At 43.6% G+C, this 23,513-nt stretch overlaps 1 protein-coding gene across 2 annotated transcripts in view; it reads left to right on the top strand.

The window, feature by feature from the left end:
- The first annotated feature begins 13,018 nt into the window (after window positions 1–13,018).
- Window positions 13,019–23,513, top strand: part of alcama (activated leukocyte cell adhesion molecule a) — a 47,264-nt gene continuing 36,769 nt past the window's right edge. Inside the window, exon 1 of one of the 2 annotated variants that reach the window (XM_018755487.2) lies at window positions 13,019–13,540. In XM_018755487.2, the coding sequence (XP_018611003.1) occupies window positions 13,483–13,540 (58 nt within the window). In that variant the 5' untranslated portion in view covers window positions 13,019–13,482. The remainder of the gene's footprint in view (window positions 13,541–23,513) is intronic. The other variant, XM_018755488.2, reaches the window with a different exon arrangement.

Below are 23,513 nucleotides of genomic sequence, written 5' to 3'. Positions count from 1 at the left end.
ACCGACAATGGAGGAGCGGAACATAGTCCATTCAGACTCAATGTCCCCCACCTCCCTCGGGACCTGGTTGAAGCTCTGTCGGAGGTGGGAGTTGAAGACCTCTCTGACAGGGGCCTCCGCCAAACGTTCCCAACAGACCCTCACTATGCGTTTGGGCCTGCCAGGTCTGTCCAGCTTTTTCCCCCGCCATCGAATCCAACTCACCACCAGGTGGTGATCAGTTGACAGCTCAGCCCCTCTCTTCACCCGAGTGTCCAAGACATATGGCCGAAGGTCAGAAGAAACGACTACAAAGTCGATCATCGACCTCCGACCCAGGGTGTCCTGGTGCCAAGTGCACTGGTGGACACCCTTATGCATGAACATGGTGTTCGTTATGGATAAACCGCGACTAGCACAGAAATCCAATAACAACTCACCGCTCGGGTTCAGATCAGGGAGGCCGTTCCTCCCAATCACGCCCCTCCAGGTATCACTGTCGCTGCCCACGTGGGCGTTAAAGTCCCCCAGTAGAACGACAGAGTCCCCAGTGGGAGCGCTTTCCAGCACGCCCCCCAGGGACTCTAAAAGGGCCGGGTACTCTACACTGCCGCTAGGCGCATAAGCACAAACGACAGTGAGAGACCGTTCCCTGACCCGAAGGCGTAGGGAGATGACCCTCTCATTCACCGGGGTAGACTCCAACACATGGCGGCTGAACTGGGGGGCTATTAATAAGCCCACACCAGCCCGCCGCCTCTCACCTTGGGCAACGCCAGAATAGTGGAGAGTCCACCCTCGATCGAGTAGAGTGGTTCCAGAACCCAAGCTGTGAGTGGAAGTGAGCCCGACTATATCTAGACGGTATCTCTCAACTTCCCGCACCAGCTCAGGCTCCTTCCCCGCCAGTGAGGTGACATTCCAAGTCCCAAAAACCAGAGTTGGCGCCCGAGGTTTGGGTCGGCCGGGCACTCGGCCCCGACCACCGCCCAAATCACAACGCACCGGCCCCTTATGGTTTCTCCGGCAGGTGGTGAGCCCACCGAAGAGCGGCTCCACGTTGTGGCTTCGGGCTGAGCCCGGCCAGGCCCCGTGGGCATAGACCTGGCCACCAGGCGCTCGCATGCGAGCCCCCCCCCCAGGCCTGGCTCCAGGGTGGGGCCCCGGTGACCCCATACCGGGCGGGGTAAACGGACGCCTTGATTTTTTTGTCATAAGGGGTTTTTGAAGAAAAGATATTTAATTGAAAACTATTTTCTATTCCCTTATTTATTCCACCTAAATAAACATTTACCCATTGTAAACTTATACATTTATTTATTTAGCAGATGCTTTTCTCCAAAGCAACTTCCAATGAACTCTATGTAGCTTTATCAGCCCACACACTTTATTCACCAAGGTGACTTACACTGTTAGACACACTACTTACAATGGGTCACTCATCCATACAGTATATATCTGTATATATTGATCTTTAGTGTGGTTTTTATCGTGCTTCCACAGAGGTTGTAATGTGCCAAATGTAGACATTACAGCGGACACGTTGTAGGTTAATGGAATGGACAGGGTTGAGTTAACGATAACAGAAAAGTAAGGTGAAAATTCTTACAAGGAACAATATTTGTGTGACTGACTCATGAGTTCCAATCTCACAGCCCTGTCCCACAGATTCAAAAGAAACCTCTTGCATTTAAACCTCATGGCCCTCATGTTATCACTGTTACACTACTGCTGCCCTAATGAAGGTTGGTGCCATATAAGATATTATATAATGTCATGAAGGCATGAGGGAAGCTAATAGTGCAGTAGATAGAGGAGCTGCTGCTCCTGCTTTGGATCTGAAGGTTGCAAGTTCAAGTCCTGCCTGCTGCTTTGGTACACTCAAGCAGGGTGCTTACCCTAAATTGCTCCAGTAAAGTTCAGTATAAATGGGGAGGTAACAGAAAGTCACTTAGGAGAAAAGCATTGGATAAATGAGTGCCTAGTGGAAGAGACATTGAAGATGTTTCTGAACCGCTTGTCCCATACGGGGTCACGGGGAACCGGAGCCTACCCGGCAACACAGGGAATAAGGCTGGAGGGGGAGGGGACACACCCAGGACGGGATGCCAGTCCATCGCAAGGTGTATTTATTGTTTTTGCTTATGACGTGAGTTTAGAGCACACTTTCAACAGAGAGAATTTGTCATATTTGACTCACTTATAGAGCAGGGTATTCATTCTAGTGCTGCAGTTCAGGGTAAGTTCTTTGTTCAAGGCTACTACAGCAGGAGTGGAGAGTGGGACGATATGTTGGATACAACAGCACATTTTTATATGCTACAGACATGGCATCCAATGAGTACGTTGCAAAACTGCAGAGTTTCAGTTAAAGACTTTAGAGTTTGTACGCAACACACCTAAAAATCTCAACTTGGAATTCATCAGGATGAGTCAAATGTTCCTAGGGTGCAAGTCTATTAATTCACATTATACACATGTTCTCCCTTCACCGTCACCAGCTGCTGCAACCTGCATATATCGAAACTCCTCACATTAACAACAACCTAACTGACACCTCGCCTACCTCTTGTTCCTGTGCTTTAGCCACCTCCCTTGCTTGCCCGTCCAGCTAGTCCTCCCCCTGCCATGCTGAGGCAAGGGGGCTGTTCACTCTAATTAGTGGTCCCAGTATGCAGGAATGAGTTATCCAGCATGGTCAGAGAGACACATTCACACATTGGCCTCCTGTGTGTGTCATGCACCTCATTAGACTGTGTGCCTGGGTTCTATTAACTTGAACCTGTGCCAGAACACATTTGGCTAGAGTGAACTGTGAGATTGTGCCACATAACCACGTATCAGGAGGCTCTATGGGATTCTCTCCACTTTAAAGGGTACTTATGTGTCGTACTCATGCTGTGTATAAAGGTCCCCCTGCGGATTTCCTGAATTTCACATTCATCTTCCGTGATCATTTTCTCACCAGTGGCACCTGATGCCACAATGTGATCCATCACTGTTGCTGCCCATCATATGCATTATAAACCCCACCCGCTCTGCATCTGACATCCCTGCCAGAGCCCCGAGTGGCAAGATATCCTGAACTAAACCTGGCTGCTTGGCTGTCATCCAGATGTGATCACTGTTTTTACAAGGGTCATTTTAAAATTATACTGTAATTGCACAAATTTAAATGGCAAAACAGTAGGCAAGAGGATAATTGCTTCAAACAAACCGAACAGTGACTCAGATCTTGAATTGAATGGCAATCGATGAAGAAAAGATTTTTACAAAATGCAGGAGATAAAATCTAAGAGAAACAATGGGCAATTTAAAAACTCGGCAGCATACTTATTAATAAACAGATAACATGTTGTCCTTTTATTTCTTCTTCACTCAGGTTCAACTTAGACATAATTTGTAATGGGTTTGGAAATATAGATTTTTTTACAAGGTTTCAAAACTTCTGGTCTTTAATGCCAATACAGAGGCTTTACAATGTCTTTTCAATGCATTCTTAAGTACATGAAGGTCGAAGAACTCAAGTGAGTGGTCAAATTCCAGAAGAATAAGGGGGGATGTATGTGCTCTTCATTACACCAAGTATGTTACTGTTGCAACACCCACTGTCGCTGTGAACTGAAAAACAGCAGAATGTGGAAAAAACGTGGAGCTCTGACCGGCGTTTCCATTTACATCACCAGCAAATTCATTTACATCTTCTTTATGTGCTATAATGAATTTTTATTATGTTGCCTATTTTATATTGTAACATTTAGCTACTCAGAGCTGTCTAAGGCTTAATTCATTCATTGTGAGCATAAAACAAGCAGGTTTCTAGAAATTGCAGAAATGTAAAATTTTGTTTCCGCTGCAGTGAACACCATCTAGACTGTCCGTGCTCTTCAGACATACTAAAGTGAGGGCAGGGGGCAAAAATGGGCCTTCGTGATAATCCCATAAAACTTTTTTGTATGGAATATAAATTCATGCGCTGTATTTTATGCCTCTCTTTTCTATTCAAATTACCCTACCAAGGTTACTAACAGGATAAAAGAAATATGTAGCACTGGGCTGTGCATTGCAGAGATAAGCCAGCTCCGTTCATCCTCCTGGATTAAACTGTTTTCAGCATTTGCGTATTTGCTTGATCTTTTCCTGCTATTATAAGGAATTTCTGATACACACATGGAACTGTGACACAAGCAATTAGCATACAGTACTCAGGTTGGACAAAGTTGATACACAAGTATCTACGGCACACATACTGAATTTATTTCACATGCATGCACATATAAATATACAACCTCATTTAAAGCTATATATACACTATTCAGCCACAACATTAAAAGCACTGACAGGTGAAGTGAATAACATTGATTATCTCATTACAATGGCACCTGTCAAGGGGTGGGATGTATTAGGCGGCAAGTGAACAGTCAGTTCTTTAATTTGATGTGTTGGAAGCAGGAAAAATGGGCATGGGTCAGGATCTGAGCGATTTTGACAAGGGCCAACTTGTGGTGGCTAGACGACTAGGTCAGAGCTTCTCTAAAATGGCAGGTCTTCTGGAGTGTTCCCAGTATGCAGTGGTTAGTACCTACCAAAAGTGGTCCAAGGAAGCACAACTGGTGAACCGGCGACAGGGTCATGAGCACCCAAGGCTCACTGATGCGCTTGGGGAGCAAAGGCTGGCCCATCTGGTTCGATCCCCCAGAAGAGCTACTGTACCACAAATTGTTGAAAACCTTACTTCTGGCCATGATAGAAAAGTGTCGGAACACACAATGCATCGTAGTTTGCTGTGCATCCGCAGAACGGTCAGAGTGCCCATGCTGACCCTTGTCCACCGCTGAAAGCACTTACAATGGACATGTGAGCGTCAGAACTGGACCATAGAGCAATGGAAGAAGATGGCCTGGTCTGATGAATTACATTTTCTTTTACATTATGAGGACGGTCAGATGCGTGTGCGTCGTTTACCTGGGGAAGAGATGGCAGCAGGCTGCACTATGGAAAGAAAGCACGCCGGGAGAGGAAGTGTGATGCTCTGGGCAATGTTCTGCTGGAAAACTTTGGGTCCTGGCATTCATGTGCATTGGTGGCACTGTGGCACAGCGAGTAGTGCTGCTGTCTCACAGCATCTGGGTGGTGTGAGGGAATGTGGGTTCAATCCCTGCTCATTCTGTGCGGAGTTTGCATGTTCACCCCATGTCTGTGTGGGTTTCCTCCCACAGTCCAAAGACATGCTGTTCAGGTTCACCCATAGTTTGTGAGTGACAGAGAGAGTGTGTTTCACTGATGTATGGTTGAGTGACCCATTGTAAGTAGTGTATTAGCAGTGTAAGTCACCTTGGTGAAGAAGGTGTGTGGGCTAGTAACACTACATAGTATCCATTGTAAGTTGCTTTGAAGAAAAGTGTCTGCTAAGTGAATAAATGTAAATGTGGATGTTACTTTGACATGTATCACCTACCTAAAGATTGTTGCAGACCATATACACCCCTTCATGGCAACAGTATTCCCTGATGGCAGTGGCCTCTTTCAGCAGGATAATGTGCCTTGCAACAGTGCAAAAATTATTCAGGAATGGTTTGAGGAACATGACAAAAAGTTCAAGGTGTTGACTTGGCCTCCAAATTCCCCAGATCTCAATCTGATCAAGCATCTGTGGGATGTGCTGGAAAAACAAATCTGATCCATGGAGGCCTCACCTTGCAACTTTCAGGAGGTAAAGGATCTGCTGCTAATGTCTTGGTGCTAGATACCACAGGAGACCTTCAGAGGTCTTGTGGAGTCCATGCCTTGATAGATCAAAGCTGTTTTGGGGGCACAATTGGGACCTACACAGCTCTGACCCACTGGGGCATAGACTCCACAAGATACATACTGTATATATGCATGCACTGTATAAACAGGGGAAACACAAGCTAAAGGACATTTTGCTATGAGAGAGGTCCCACTCTGAGTTATATTAATTTAGAGCTATCATGTTTGTAGACAAAGCAACTACATTTATTTCATGCAGCTGGACAATCCCTAATTAGTTCCTTCTATGTAATACCCAGCAGTACAGGATTTAATAGGCACATTTTGTAACACCTTTGTACAGCAATACATTTAATTTATAGATAATTTGATTCATCAGAAGAATCAGCAATGAACACAATTTAAAAGTGTTTCCATGTTAAAATGTATGTGCATTTACATTTTAGCTCCAGTTTAGTTGTCTGTTGTTAGGACATAACAAGGTAGCAGGAGTGGCACAGTGATTAAATATCACATCCATTGACTGAAAGGTTTGAGCCCGAAGATGAGTCAGAGTTTTATACTTTAAAGAGCATAGCAGTGTCGAGTGTATAAACAGGTTAACTTGAGTCTAAGTTATGTGAACTGCTTTGAATGAAATGCTTCAATATTATGTATTAACGCATGATAATATATGGTTATATTGTATAACCACATCAATATTAGTCTGCTGCCATGTCCTACTTTTAATGCCCCTGTTGTGTTTAATTTTTGCATTTAACACTTTTTCGTGTTTGTCTTGAACACATCTGAAAAATCAGCAAACTGTTGTTGGGGAAAAAACACAGTAGTGTGAAAAAACACTGATGTTATAAAGTGCTGAATGTCTATGAGATAAAAATCTTCTCTTAGAGAACATAAATGGTGCTTTTCAGCACAACTGCACAACAAACCAGTTTCAAAGCCCCTATCAATCCCATTCCAGGTCTGCCACCCCCTCCAGGCAGGCTATCGGCAACATGCATCATTTTAACCTCCCTCAGTGCACAGTGATGGCAAAGTGGCAAAGCTGACCCTTTAAACAGTCTAAAGGGACGTCACCACAGTGGTCTCAAAAGCAATCCATGCAGCATATCCTTACCACTAATTCTGAGCTGGAGCCAACCAGAACTTTGATGACCAGAACTGCGTCAGTTCTCACAGAACCCTATAAGAACCGGTGTTGTGCTGACCGGTGCTCTTAGCTCTGTTCTGTAATTGCTCTTGCCTCCCAGTTGCAACCCGGATGCTGGAAGCACAGTTTAAGAATTTAAGTCCACATTTCTCCACATTACCCCAACCATCTAGGCCTCACCAGAGGTAATATGCTTGGATTTGTTGGTTGAAATTAAACTTACTATCCTTCCACAAGAATGAGTATCCAAAACTGCTTGAAAAAATCAGTTTGTGGGACCTGGAGACAAAACTATTAAACAAACCAACTCTGATCCCCCACCTAGTCAACTGCACAACCTCCATGAAGACTGGATGCACAGGCCATCGAGACCAGGCCTTGGACCAAGACAAATGTGCACAACTTTGGCATTGCATGGGGTGAATGCTTATTGGGATGTTTGGGTTCCTCATATTCCTCCATCCTAGTGGATGCCTAGAGTGGCAACACATACATGTGTGCTATTCCCAGTACCTACAGCCAGCACCATAATACATACAAACATACAACACCGCTCTTAATAGACTCACTCATTTTCAAGAGTTCCTGGGTTTCTCATTCCTTAAGGTGTAGAAGGGTAAGTGCAAGTTACAATCAACCCACAGCAACCCCTCGTGAACTTATTGTAAGGGAGGGTCTGGAAAGGGTTTACTATTCCATCTTATGTGCATGTATTTCAATTGCAAACATGAGCAGAATTTGCAAACTCCACACCTGCTAAGGAAGAATTTGAACCCATGCCAGAATGTGCAGCTCAGGCCCTGAAAAATACTAGTGTCACCTACTAAACCACCATGATGCTTTCTGTTTTCTTATTATTGGACTATCCTGTAAGTGCTTGCCTAGAGTAGCTGTGTCATATGGCACTTCACCCATTTTGGTACATGTCTTCAATTTATTTTATTTAGTATTTAGCATTTATTAAATTTAGTCTCGTAATTTATTATTATTATTCTTATTATTATTGTTGTTGTTGTGTTCTTCAGTTACAGTAATAACTTTACTGTGCAGTCGGCCAGAACTTGAGTATCATGAGAACTTGAGTATTCTGAGTTCTGAGTTTTATGCAGATACTCGTGTGATAAACATTGGTTCATATGGTGGAAAGAAATAAACTAACTGTACTTGAGAATCACACGTGTCCAACTTTGTCTCTCTTTCTCCTAAAGTAATGCACAAATTGTATTTTCTATGAGATGTACGTTGCTTTGGAGAAAAGCGTCTGCTAAATGAATAAATGTAAATGTATCAATATTAATGTTTTTGATGAAGTTACTCTTAGTAGCGTAAAGTCATTTGCTTTGGGGGACATGCCTCCCTTGCTGTCTGTCATAATAGGTTGGTGCATCATTGCTCTTTTTTTTAGCAACAGCCAAAATGTATTTGATAGAAATAAGGGACGGACATCCGACATACTTGGTGTCTAGTTGGTTCACCTCACCCACGTTGTTACGGTGCTGAGAGGATGGAGTCCATGGTCATTATGGACAGTGCCCGATCTGAGGACTGTTCTGACTGTAATGAACACTGTCACCAGTAACAGGATGGAGACCCTGGAGTCCTTCATGGTTTAGGCTCTGTAAGGCCCCCAAAAGAGCATTTATTTGGTGTAGCCATGGACTGACTACAATGGTAGATCACAGGCAGAAGGGCTGGGAACAAAGGGTCAGGAGAAGAAAGATGACACCAAAGACAATTAAAGAGTTGCGTAAACAAAACCAAAAGGCCAAAAAGAACTTTAGACGAGCTTTTAGCAACAGGCAGGTGAAGTCGAGGTAAAAATCAGATAAGATTTTCCTTCCAAAGCTAGCTGAATTCACAAGTAAATGATGACATTCTCCAGGATTTAGCTAATTAAACCACTGATTTAATGTAATATTCAAAATATTAAATTAACGGACGCATATAAAATGAAAAAGAGAATACACAATAGCAATACATACGAATACATAGACTTACATGACTTGTATTCTTTCTAAATGTGATCCTTCCGAACAATGGTAGGGCGAAAAAATAAACAAAAATAAAAACTTAATTTTGTTTTGACAGAGGGACACAGGCTAATGTTGAATTGTTAGATGCCGAAACAAAACCTCCGGTGTCTGAGGCAAACATTGCTGCTCGTTGGCCAACTGTGAAATCATCCTACCAGATTAAAATATAATGCTGTTATTGTAAGAAATTTCAAAAAAGGTACATGTTAAATGAAACCCTAAAACTTACTCCACTCATACTGCAAATTATGGTTTATTCAGTGTAGCACAACTTCCTGCTGCCTCATTAGATATCATTTTCTCTTCAAGATAGAGGGATATTCCTACTAAGAAAAGCATCATGCAAAGACACTTCAGCAAGCGTTTAATTCCCCAGGACCAAATATATTTACATGTACTGTGCAATGAATTAAATATCGTTATTGCCAGGCAAAATGGTAATATTTCTGTCCTTTAATTTCAATTTCCCTTTATACACAGGTCTTTCCATTGACAAAAAGGGTGTTTGACTTAATGGGCTTTGAATTGCAAAGAGCCCCAGGCTTAAGAGGAATTGCAGTAGATGAAAAAAAGACACCTAAATGCAGTTTAAAATCTATAACATTCTATACCTTTTTTCACCTGCAGCTATTAAGTTATTTTAGCATGATTCATAAAAGGACTTTAGAGATCCTTGCAGCCTTATGCTAAATAGTGGTAAACAACAAAAGTACGCTATTAAAACAAATGTCTTAACCAGCTGTGTTAACAAAGCTATAGTTTTTCTTTCAATATTCTTGTCACTGCTACAAGTAACTGGACTACTACTTAATTGTCTCTCTGAAGCAATGCTGAGCAAACATAAATCACAGATTTTGGGTCTGAGATAAATCCTTAAGTATCTTCATACTGTACATTAATCAGGCAGTTATCATATAATTTGTAATGCTATAGTGCTTATCAATTATGCACCAACATTGATTTTAATTTTGCCCTTGGGGTCCAAAAATGCTTTTACCTTAAGGCATTTAATTGGGCTTTTGGTTCTGTTTTATAAATTAACCAACCTCTTCTTAAATAAGACAATGACCATGAGCTGCAGAGTTCATTTAAGGAAACTTAGAAAACAAAAATGTAACCATCCTCATTATTTCAAATGCAAAAATGAATAAAATTCTTGTACTGCAGCTCAACTTATAAAACTATAAATGCTATGTATGAGGATGTAGCTTTTATCTGTTCCCTTAACAGGATACCAGAACCATTTTTTCTGTTATAAATTCTTCTTTCAGGCTTACTTCAGATGTGCTGCACCTGAGGGTGTAAGTAACCTTAACAAGTTATGGGGTGCATTTTTAAAGGGCTTTCTATTCTTCCTGTTTTTGAAGCAAGATATATTTGAAACTTTAAAAAGAATGGTCAATTCTCCTTTTCTCCACTATCTCCCTTTGCAGTATCACTTACTGAAGAATATGTTACAGGAAATCTAAATGAAAGCTCACAGGGTCTCTTTCCACAGCTGGTTATGTCAGATGTAGCATGATGGAGAAGGGCAATGGTAAGAACTGGAAGATGGATGTTGGGATGGTAGCTAACAGGGCTTCCTGGAAACTGAGCCAGTCCCGTCATGAGATCTGTAAAGCAGAAATCATTCTGAAGATACATGGGACGGTCATGGGGGAATTCGAGACAACATTCCAACGGGGAACTTCTGGAAACAATGCAAATGTGTCATGTCTGAGGGGTTTCACTGCAAAGGGGCAGTCATCATTACAGAAAACACTTCTGTCTTGTTGAGACCATTGTGGCTCAGTATAATAACCTGCATTTGCACAGAATGACTGCAAACAGATTTTGTGCGAATAAGCTTTGATTTTTGTTATGTCTTTATTTTCCATGTATGATCTGTAGCAGTAATAGGAAAACAAACAGTACAGCAATTGTGCTCCTTCAAGTCCATTAAATTATACTCATGCCTGCACTTCTTGTGATCCATTTTTCATATAGGATGGTGCAAGCCATGTAGGAAAATTTGAACATGTCAAAATTTTGTTTGGTTTTGTTTGATGGCACACAAAGGTCATGTTAATATCTTCAGATGTTTAGACTTCAGGAATTTATTCAGTCTTCACTCTTATATCCTCCTACCAGTTAGGTGGCAAACCAAACTTTCCTGATCTGAATAATCCAGACCACACTCACCCGAGGTGGTTTCTAAGTCCAACAGAAACCCATTTTTAGGGCTGTTTGTGCATATGGACGATCTCATACTGTATTGAATGCAGTTGTGTACCATACCAGGTATGCTGACCACAGTACCTCAGAAAATTTCCTTTTGTACTCTGCCTATTCTTTTTGGCCTGATGCTTATACTATTATACCTTTAACTCCATTCTCTAAAACGCCATACAGATACGGGTTCAATACCCCTCCATAAAGTAAGGGGTAGCCTAATGAAATGCAAATGCTGAATGTTTTACCAATTGCAGGGGGGAGTCGGGTAAATGCAAATGAAGATGAAACCATCAGAGGTCATAAAAGAAGCACAACTGGATCAGAGAGAGGCGAAAGAAGATTGTAATGACTGATAATGCCCGACTTCAGGAGCGACTCCCACCCCCGCAAATCCACATGCTTTCGAACACGGGGGGTGGGCATGGAACACGCATATGAAATCACCTACAATAAAATAATAAACAAGCTCTCAGGTTACGCAAGCCTGGGCTGCTTGGCTGTGGAGTTTTACATGAACAGCAGGACCGGACTGTTGACGCATTAACATGTTTAATTCATTAAGGGTTATGAATGTGATCCTGGAAGCAGAGGAGACAGATTTTCCTGATCTGACAAGCTTCATGTGACAGGCCTCCTTAGCAATACTGTGCATATAAGAAGGGCGGCTGTGCAGTGCTTATGGCTTTTATCTTGCAATCTGAAGGTTGCTGGTTCAGACCCCCCTGCCGCTATAGTGTCCTTCATCAAGGCACTTTCCCTGAAATGGTACAGTATTAATATCCTGCTGGTCAACTGGTAAATCATCGGAAAGTTTCTTGCCGAACAGTGTAAATTTCCTGAAACAATGGTGACTAGCTAAAAGAGGTTGATAATGATAACAACACTAATGGAATGGCTAAGCAGCTAAAATATCTGTGAAACATCTCACTCACATGAAATAATAAACATATCATGGATCCTTGACCCACGATCACTTTCATCATGTTCTGAGTAATTCACCATAACCTGAAAAATCACCTTTGTAGTAAAAAGCATGGTGCAGTACCATGTATGATTCATCTGCTCATACCAGTGAAATATAAAACACATATTTTACCAGAAAGCAGACTAGATGAATCACACGCAGTAGTGTACAGGGAAAGCAGGGAGTGGTTTTTACCGAATTCTTTACTGATAAGTATTAAATTGGTTGATCTAAACTGGTACAGGCTTTTACCAGGAGTGTCAGGAATTACACAGTAAAAGCAGTGTGTAAACAGGCCTGATACAGTGTGCTGAAACACACCCTCCTTCTTACTGTTTGCAAAATTTAAATGTCATATGAATATTTCAGATGTTCTTTTGTCGAAACTTGTTTCTGGAAAATATGAAAATGGATTAAACAATCCCACCCCCTCCGCAGAGGACTCAAAGTGGGCCTGAAATGATGATGATGTGGGTTGCAAACGCGCCAGGTGTCTGACGTTCATCTTCATTCCAGAGACCGTCCCTCGCATGCATAATTCCGCCAGTAATTAAAGACTAATTGAATCGCTGGTTCCCGCACGAGCTCCGAGCGGCTACGTGTGGCGCGAGGGAAACGCGCGCGCTCGCCGCCCCAACAGCTGGAGAGCGCGGAAAGTGACAAGAACAAGAAAAGTGCCACTGACGGGGATTAATAACGCTGAAATATCACGCATTGGGACGGACACGAGTAGACATCTCACATATTACACCGCTGACTGTTTTAATAAGTCAATTTTCGAAGTGTAAGACACGTTTAAAGCAGAAAACCCGTGTGAGCGCATGTATTCACCGAAGAGAGTATAAATAATAAATGGACCGTAGTGACGACAAAACGCGTGCGCGTCGTCACCTCCTACTCAGAGGCCACATGTCACATTGCTGGTGTAATCTCCCCTGTTGGATGTGTTTCTAAGAATGAGAAAAGTCGAAAAGTTGGTGTGTGCGGTTCAAACGAGCGGGTTGGGGCGCCAGTGTTAATGCTGGGAACGTGAGTTCGAGCAGGAATTTCCCGGGAGGTATTTTCTGGGTTTCACACAAACACGCGCGCGCGCGCGCCCGCTGTGAGGCGGGGTTGGTGGAGACCGCGGCGGGCGGGGCTGGAACTCTCCAGCTTCGGCGTTGAGGAGTTGTCTCAGTCCACCTGCTCTCCCGGACACAGAGAGGAGCTTCTCACAGTGACGCGACCCTCGCACGAGTGTGGAAGCACGAACACAGACACGCGGCTCGCAATCTTACCTCTCCACCGAAAGAGAAAGCAGGAGAAGAGAGACGCAGTTCGAGTTCCCCCCCCGAGCGAAGGTTTAAATTCGGAGGAGCCGAGGACTTTTTGATTTGCGAAGCGAAAGGATGCTCAAGACGGGCTGCTTGTTCCGTGCCTTCCTGGCCGCTGCTCTGCTTCTCGAAGGTGGGTGTCCGTATTAATAATCCCAGACTTTCATACGTGTGAGGACCACGCGACGCGACTGTGACCCGCATGATGGAAACGCCGGTTCACGTGCCCCCAGCGCCATCGTTTTGCACTGTGACTGACTGACTGTGTTGGGCTTTTCTATCGAAAGTTTCCTTCGGTGGGTTAGACACGACCAGGCTATCGTACGGACTTAGTTTTATATGGACTAGCTCGTCATTATGATTTTTGAATGACTGTGCTCATGAAATTCTGTGTAACATGCGTCTCTCATCGTACCATTCGATACATTTTTTCGAATACGCATATCATATGACAGGATACTTTGATTTGCAACTACCCGTCGAGACGGTAGTGACAAATTCTACTTATTACACGACGAAATGACGAATACTTAAGTGAAATTCAAAGACCGCTCTCTGATGAAGCGGAAAGAACCCCGCTGGTTTCTCCCCCGAGTTTCCAGTGTAAATATTAATTGAATAGAGTAGTGAGTGTACACCCTTGCTTGTGTCAACAGAGAGACGGTAACTTCTGTGCCTGTCACACGACTCGACTGAGCGCCGGCGAAGTCCCACAAAAAATTATTAGTATTAATTATTACAATCGTCATCGCAAATGGCGTAGAAAAACGTGTCGGAATAACGCGTATATAATTTATTCAAAGTTACCGTCTCTTCTGACACAAGAAAACGCATTTTCCAAGAGTGAAAATTAAAGTTCATACGTTCGTTTGCCCAGTGACGTAATCACTTCGAACGCTGTTGGAGTCATGCGCGAGACGCACGCGGAAGCGTTCGCCGGGTCCCATACATTTACAGTGTGACCAGTTCGTCTTACTGTATGAAATAAATTGCAGCGGGTTACATTTTGTCCGCCCAGGTGACGATTTATCTGTCTAATATATTAATGTGGGAATCCTACTGGCACCAGGAAATAGTGCCACTGACTGAGTTATCGAACAGGCGTCAGTCAGTGTGGCACACTCACTGGTACTTGCTTAGTGCCGCGGTGAACGCGCACACACACCTGTACGCACACGACGAACACAGATGTCTCGAAAGGAATCTGTGCTACTAAAATGGAGCTGAGGGCATGGTTTAAAATGTTCACACATCAAAGGCAGCGTAGTTAAAAGAGATGAGTCACGGGCGATTGCCGATTCAGGGGCCGTGTTTCAGTTTTCTTTTCCCTCTGCAGATATTATTACATTATGGCCATTCTGCTTTATGAATGTGGAATAGAGTAGTCTGGGGTCAAGACAGTACAATAATTACTTTTGCTTTGGATTTCTGGCCATTACCGTGTCGTTCATTGGATTGTTGGCAGATATGAGCACTTGTCTGTATTAAAAGCACGAACCACCCCTTTCTATAAAATATTAAGTACAAACCCATTGTCTGTAATGCTTTTAAATACTGTCCAGTAAATAGTTTTTGTTTTCTTGCACCGTGTAGTTGAGAATATAAAAATGAATATAGATGTTGGAAGTCCCATATATGATACGTGTCTTTTTATTTCAGAGGAGAGGTATGTGGGGATGGGTGTGGGTGGGTGTGTGTGTGTGTGATGTTGGAAAGAAATGAGATGGGAGTATGGAGACAAGATGGCACTGTGACGGTGCTTTTCCCCATCAGGAGCTATTGTGTGGCCAGAATAGCCCAAGGGAGTTGTGGCTATGAGAGGGGAGCGCTACTGTACCTACGCCACATTTGAACTTGGGAGCTGAGCGGCATTTTACAAAGCGGGGAGTGTCTCTACTTCACAGGATATAGTTAATAAAACAGATGGTATCACACTGTGGAAAAATACACGCTTCCTGAGGTACAGTGTGATACAGATCACAAAACTTCGCAAATGAAGTGCTTTGTGCTGGCGCAGTGATGAGCTCGGGTTAAAAAAAAAAAAAAAAAAGGCGTTGCGATACTGGAGCTTTATGACTTTAAAAACATGCAGTTTTGTATATTTTAGGTGCCTCTGTCATGGATTATTGACTTCATGTTCAACAGAGTATTGTTGTCTGATGAGATTCTTGTGATGTCATTCTTAGTAGACTGTTAATGTTTGGAATGAGTGGGGAAAAGATATGACAGTTCACCTGCCACCGTGCTTTATAAATTAACTTGACGAGTGGGTGCGGTATTGAACTAAGTCATCACTTGACTTTTTTTTTTTTTTTTTTTTTTTTTTTTTTTTTTTTGTTTTTGTTGCCTCTGGTCTGAAGAAAAGATTATGTAATTGTCTTTTTTTTTTAAGAGAAAAGACGTAAGTGATTAGCTGATTGGCCTGGGGGATGCAATAATTGTTGGCAACACATTAGCTTGTGGGTGGATTTTCAATATGTTCACACCCGCTGCCTCAATCCACTTTATTTTGGGAAAGGTTAGAGCCGTGCCTTAGGAATTCTTCCGCAGCCTCTCTGAGGCAGACACCGATTTCCCTTGTATGCTAAAAAGCCTTTTTTTCTGGTACAGGCAAAGCAGGATTAAGTGTTCTGTACCTCAACCTGGGAGGCTGAGGTCACGCATCCAATTAATTTTTTAATTCAAGAATGACCCCTCGTTCACATCCAGTTCTTAGAAACAATAGCAGATTTATCTTGGACCCTGTAAATCTGAAAACGATGGCAAATTGTAGAGCTCCTGAGTACTTTCCCAAAGAACTCATCACTCTTCCTGTTACCTTAGATTTCCGGAATTTTTGTGATGATTTAATAGGATAAAAATGTGTACCGATACCCTGGTATTTTGCATCTGATCACAACTTTCTGTGGGGTTTTTTTTTTTTTTTAATGGAGCTTTAGTACTGAACCACAGTGACAATGCTGGATCTTGTGACAGGAAGTTTGTATATAGTGACAGCCTCTCGGAGTGACATGTTCTCAGATCACGTTCTCAGGACTTCTCTAAATACTGCTTCCATTGCTCATTTACTGATTTCGGGGGGGAGTTTCACTTCAGCGACGTCATCACAAGTACAGTTTCGGTGGAAAAGAGTCTGGCATATCAAATGAAACAGTGGTTGGCAGAGGAACTGAAATTGGGTGCTGTAGTCTCCAGGGAGAGGATGTTGTGTTTGCTGTGCATTTAAATTTGCATTTTGTAAAAGCTGATCTGGTGACGACAACATTCTTGGAAGATACCAGCAGGCCTGAAGCAGTGTAGGTGCTGGAATGTCTTTGTGTTGGGACTCTATTCTGTTTTGTTATAGGAAAATTAAATATGCAAATTCACTTCATATTTCATTAAATATCAAGCATTTCATGTTACCTGAGAAGAATTGAAATGGTCTTTTGAGCCACTTTGACCCTGCCTTTGGATAAATGCATTGAGCAGGGAAAAGTGGCATACAACTACACTAAGGAAGCACTTGTGAATAACAAATTATTCCACATTGTGGGTGATCAAGACAGATAAGATAAAAGCAATATATGTTGTGAAAGCAGACAAGTCCTCTGGGAAGACATGTGTTGCCAAGGTGCAGCTCTGTGATGCATACCATACTGGGGCCTCACACTTAACACAGAGGAGCAGGACTGACCTGGCTTTTCAGTTCAACTTGGCATCAGATGCAAAGAAGCTTTAGCCTCCCTGTTTACCATGGTGGTCTGTTGCCCTCCAGAGCCCATCTGCACGGGAGACCTGGAGTTCAGCAGAGCAGCCTAGCTCAGGAAGAAATCTCACTCTTGCTAGATCTTATCAGTGTCTTTTTCATCTTGGTTGGAGATCCCTGATGCAACAAGGGGGGCCCTATCAAAAACCAGAAACCTAAGGGTTGTTTAAAGGCTGCTGGAATTCAGAAAGCATCTCCTCTGTTACCTGCACAATCTCAAACCAGAGACCTCCGTGAGACAGGGTGTGGGGGCATCAAAGGCTTTCAGAGCACGTTGGTGTTGAGTCACGGAATGGGGGTCATCTGGTTTCACTGTTGCACGCCGTCGCTCTCCACCCCACCCCTCACTCGCACACATCACTGTTTCACCCCTTTGTTGTTCGAGCAGGATGTGGTTTCCTCTCATCTGCTAATGGACTAATCTCTGTGCTGTTGAGGTAGGACCTCCAATCTGAACTTCTGAAATGCCTTCTCTGGAATTTATTATTTTAAGGAAAACGGACCTCGTTCACTCATTGTCATCCTGAAGAATTTGGCTTTCCCTCTGAACTGGAAATCTTTAAAAGTTTTCATGAGAGAGCTAATATTGTAATGGAGTATAAGAGGACTAGTACAGAAGGAGAAGAGAATGAATTTGTGGAGATTGTGTTAGATTAACTATTGGATTTCTTTTTTGTTTTTCCCTCTCGCTCTCAAGCACACGCTTTAGTGTCTGAATCAGTCACACTTTGTGCGATTACTTCTCCCCACACACAGAATTGCTGTAATCTGGCAGGGCACACGAAAAGAGAGACATGAATGGAGATCAGCGACTGATAAATCGGCAAAATAAATGAACCCCCTACCTCTCCTATGTCTTTCAGCACGCTAAGATTTGCATTGCGCTTGGTAGGGTCTGCTAACAATTCAGTGTTTGCTTTATTAAAATGCTTTCCAAATGCAACCATCATCTAAGTTTACCTAAGGAGTGCTCTCACTTGTGATATGAAGGTGGGAAACCCTAGGGACGGTTGTCGGGGGTGCACTTAAAGAAAATCAATACGTGTCAAAAACAACTTAACTGACCATAGACGCTCTGCCTTCCGGGTAAGCTGGCCCCTCGTTGGTAATGAAATCTTAAAGCGGTATGTTTTTCGGCCCTTAACGTCAATCAGGTAGCCATGATGGACCAATTAGAATGTACGAGACTTTACCACGCCCCAGAGTAGGAGATGTTAGCAGAAGGATGTTATGCTGCTCCAGTACTGTCTGAACATTTCAGAGCACATCTTCCCAGCTGGCCAAGGCACACATTGTGAAATAAAGAGTGGACTTTAATTTGAACGTTCCTTCTCTTCTTAGGGTGTATTAGAGCTTTAACTACCTCTTTTGCATTACTACTGGCCTGTTAATATAAATATATTGAAGTGCCAAGTCTGTCTCGGGGTCTTGGAATTAGCATCGATTGCAAAATCACCCAATTATTCACCTGAATGTGTTCCTTAACCTGCACTTGCTGGTTATGACTCAGAATTTTTTATTTATTTATTTTTTTTTTTGTTTGCTGTCAGTCTGGGTTCGATCTGAAAGCTGTGCAGGACAATTAACGCCAAATGTTTTTTTTTTTTTTTTTTCTTTTTTTTTCTGGCATTTCAGTTTGTCGCTAGAAAAAAGGTCACAAATTGCAGTCGGTAATTTTTATCAAATTCAAGTCAAAAGCCATCTGCTTCTTTGCGCGCATCAATGCAGCCTGACATTCAAAGCCAAGCAACCTTTATGTACACCACGGAGGCCGAGTAATGACGGGGTTCGATGTTGTTTTTTGCTTTTTCTTTTTTCTGCTTTCTGATGCGCAGATGATACATCTCGGGTGTGTGAATTAGGGGGCTGACCTGTTCCGTGGTCTGTTTCTTAATGGATGTCGTGAGCCTGCACCGGTGGGGATTTAAAAAAGAGCTACAGTCACACTACTCCCACCCCTGCTCTGGCACAGGCGACACACAGAAGGGACTTCCCTGGGAAGTTAATGTGAGCCAAGTTAAATGGCATCATGGGTAAACCCGTTAGAGATGAAGCAGACCATAGCTGTGCAGTTTATAGTGATGACCACATTCAAAGGGCCTAATTGCCAGGAACAGGGTGGGGTGCTATGCCAGATCTAGGTTATACGGAGGGTAGAGGGATCCTTAATTACCTTTCTGAGTCGCCATTCATCGCCTTCCTAGTTACAACCTTATGGTTGCCTCAGACAAGAGCAGTGCTGTCTTTCCTGTTGTTACATCTGGTGTCTTAGCACTTTTTGGAAATGAGACCGTGGAGAGGTGCGGGATGTGCTCCTCGCTCTGGTTCCATCCTCATCTCCTCCAGTTGACATTTACAATTCAGTGACCATGTGGTAAACATTTAAACTCCAGGGTATTGGCGCAGACATCGCTGCCAAAGGCAATGGAGTGCCACAAGAAGGAAAATGCCACAAAAATGTCCATGTGCAAAGTTCACAGGCTTTCGCATTATGAAATTTTGGCCATGTGGCAAGTGGCAGTACAGAGGTGAGACCGCAGAAGGTCACATTCTTTAAGGAGGCCTTGTCATTTTAAGATGAGACTGATCTTTTGTTTTGCTCCTGTGGTTTATCGCGGTGCGCCACGCTAAATGAAGTGGGATATGGCACCACTTGTAAGGTGATTCAAAACCCCTCTTTCATGTGCTTAAAGCACTTTAACAGAGTTGTTTTAAATCATGGTTAGAAAGCTTGAATTGTTGTCTTGGCCTGATCTGGCAATAAATAAATGTTCCGCTGTGATTTAGTGCCCATGAGTGATGGTATACTGAGGAGAAGGGAGGTGCACAGGGCCGGAAAGTGGGGAATGAATTAAGTAGAAATAAAATGTGCTACTTTCTCACATATATCAAAGATCTCCGCCTGAAAGATAATGGTGCCGCAGGCGTAATGGGGGCTCGCTGCTTTCGGGGGGGTTCACTTAGGGAAACTGTCAGAGACCACAGTACGCCACGCTGTGTTTATCCAGCTGCCCTTTTGTCTCGATTCGGAAGGAGAACATTTCAGTTACTAAAGAGGGGGGGGGGAAATGTCAGGTGACTGAAGCACGCATGCTTGGGCACACAGTCTAGGCAAACACCTTTTTTGTAAAAAAAATTTTTTTTTTTTTTTTAAAATTGACACCACCACTAGTTTCATACATAAAGCATCCAGTAGAATGCAACCTTGTGATTACAGCCTTTTCATTATAAAACAACTCAATAAGCAGGTATAGTTCATGTGAAATGGCAAACACTGGGTCTACAATGTTAATCTTGTAATTGAAGCATTCTGCATAGTGTTCTGAAGTGGGTAAATTCAGGGGGAAGGAACCAGATGCTTAATTATTTACAGTATTTTTTTTGCAGATTATGCTGCGTCATAAAAATGCTTTACTCACATATCGAAAAAACAGACAAGCTCATTGTAATTGTACTAGACTGGGATAATTTAGAAACAATCAAGTGTGTAAACGATAATCCTGACGTGTACAGGAACTGTACTGCTTGTTCATAAGGAGACATATTCTTCCAAGCGACAAGTCATTAAGTGCTGCTCGGGTAGTGTGCGCTTGGAGCCTGGAATCGGCCCGGAGGAGGAGAGACGAGGGGCGGCCGAACGGCACGGAAAAGCCCTGGACCCGGAGCAAGCAGCAGCATGCTGTTTTTGGCTGCAGATGTGGTTGCAACGTATAATAGGGAGTTTGCCTGGGGCTGCGTTCCATCAGCTTTCTCCATAATCCTTTCCTCTGACACCATCTCGCACCTATACTGCTGCTGTCCCGTCACATGCCAAAATGTCTCCCCCCGCCTCCTTTCTGCTCTCCGAAGAAAAAAGATCCAGTATAACTTCTGTTGATATTCAGCAGCAAGAGAAATGGGAATGAGGTCCTTCTTAGTCAAGGTGTAAACCCCACGACACAGCAGAGCTTTTCCCATGGAATGTAAATACAGCATTCCAGGACCTCCCTCCCTCTGCTTGTGAGATCCATCCAGTGGGTCTGAGCCTTCTTTCTCTTAAATCTTGTCCTCTCTCGCAGTCCTACCCCCTTTCTATGACAGTAGCCCGCCATTTGTCCCAGTATGATTTATCTGACGCCTGCAGGGTTCAAGTTTGCCCATTCCACTGCTGGAAGGAGATGTGAAAGGGGTGAGCTGAGCTGAAAGAGTTGATCGACTGAGGAGAAACGACTTGTAAGGACGTCATTGATGGCTGTTCCAACTGCAAAGATCCGTCCATTGAAATGCATAAGGGTCCTGCAAAATCCCCCAGAAGGAATGAGGGAGAGAGGGAGGGAGAACGCGAGGGCAGGCGGGCAGGTGGGGGGCTGCCAGTGCCTTATTCACTGGCCGGGCTTTGTTTTAACAGGAAATCGGGCTGCTCTCCTTGCGTGCGGAGCCTTTGTTATTCAGACAGAACTCCCCTAAAGCGGCTCCCTCTGAGCTTACTTGTATTGTGAGGATGGGCTATAAGAGAGAACTACTACCATAGATTCTTTCTCTCGCCCGTCAGGTTTCCTTTTTTTTCCCCCTTTCTCTCATCGGTCAATATGTAGTGGAGGGGGGATTGGATGGACACAATAGGAGCAACCTCTTGCACTGTGCCTCACCTGTGGTGCGTCCCTTTCAGAAAGAAGGCACTGACCTTTCGTGTGAAAACTCCGAGCCTGCTGAGCAGAAACACTAAGGGCTTAACCCTTATCTATGGCTCAGCTGATGTGCAAGCTGATAAAAAGGTCTTGAGTGTGTTTATTCCAGTGTGCGTGCTGGCAAGTGTGTGGGATCGTGTTGCTGTTGGAGAGCCGTTGGTATGTTGACCCTCGAGCACTCCTGCAGATAAAGTGGCGTTTCTGTTTTCCCTCCGTTTTTCTTCTTAGTGTCTTTTCTCTCTCTTTTTTTTTTTTTTTTCCGCACAAGGATCATTCACCAAGGGGGCCCTCTACTGTCCTCACACCCTACTTTGCTTCCTTTAGCCTCACCGGTGCATGTCTTGCACTCCAGTCAATTATTTTGAAAATTTAATTTGCTGTTTGCAGCAATCCCATTACTCCATTTATTATTTTTTATTTCTTTTTATCTCATGGAACATATGGAGCTGTTGGAGCGTTGGTTGCATCCTTGCGTTTTACAGCTGCGAACATGGCTGGGATAGGCTCAGCCTGGTGTGTTTCAAGGTGCATGCTGAAAGCTTGGGTCTGATAATGCCCTCCTTTTAGTCTAATTTTAACTCCTGGGCAGATACTTACTGCTTGGAGCAACCTCCTTTAACCTTATAAGGTAAATGCTTTGCGATATCGTTTGGAGTGCTCAAAGATAATGGCAACTTTAGAGTGCCTATCTCTGAATAGTTTCATGGTTTAGCTATTTCTCTGGAAATAGTGTACACTAATACGTAACGCAAAGCTGCGCTTGCGCATACACACCTGTTGCATCGTCTGTGGCTTCAGACCTTTTTGTTTTACATGTGAACAATTCATTATTAAAATTCAGTGTGCTGCCAAGCCTGTTTGTGTGGAGGAGGAGTGCTGTGCACAGGTTTCTCACTGTGGCCATGCAAGCCCGGTTGAGGCCGTGCAGCCAGTAAATGAAGTTGACCGTCACAGCAAAAGGTTCTCCTTACTATAGGGTCCACAGCCTCTGTGGTGGAACTTGAGATCCCCCCGGCACACCTCCAGCCTCTCAGAGTAGCGCTGGCAGAGTTTCAAAGGCTGAGCAGTTTAGTCGACCTATTTTCGTTGCGTTTTCCGAACTTGCTAGTCAACTAGTGGGGACGGGTCAGGGGTGTTCAGGAAGCAGGTGGTATGTTGCAAACAGGTTCTGGTCTCTGCGCGGTTTGGCGTTCGAAGGTGAACAAATTTAGTGCCCATCTGACTTATGTGAATTTGTGCTGTGGTTGTTAATGCTCATGTTGGTTTTTTTCTTTGTTCAGGGACATCAGATACCATTGTTTCTCACGGCCTTGTTTCATAGTGCAAAGCAACTCATTCGGCGCCCAGACCTTGGAAACCCCCACCTGATGTGAACTTCCCAAAACAGGGCTGAAACTATGTTCTGTGTATCTTGAACTGGAGACTGCTCAAGACACAAAGGGATGAGTTGTATTTCTGAGGTGGCAGCTGTCCTCTTGGACCAGGGGCTAGTATTGTTCATTGAATATTTTTCTACTTACCCCCCCAACCAACAGCTGAGGCAAGCAGAGCAGTGAAGATTTTAGTTCCTGCATACAGATACCCTCCTCTCTCCTTTTCCCTGTGCCTTTCTCCCACACACTTTCCACGGTTGTCTGTCCTTGACCGTGAGTTGGGATTTCCAAGTAAACATGACTACTGGACGTTGCAGG

This window comes from Scleropages formosus, chromosome 4, assembly GCF_900964775.1.
Source record: "Scleropages formosus chromosome 4, fSclFor1.1, whole genome shotgun sequence".
In the NCBI taxonomy this organism is placed as follows: domain Eukaryota; kingdom Metazoa; phylum Chordata; class Actinopteri; order Osteoglossiformes; family Osteoglossidae; genus Scleropages; species Scleropages formosus.
The sequence above is the reverse complement of the archived record's forward strand: the minus strand, read 5'-3'. Positions and strand labels throughout refer to the sequence as shown.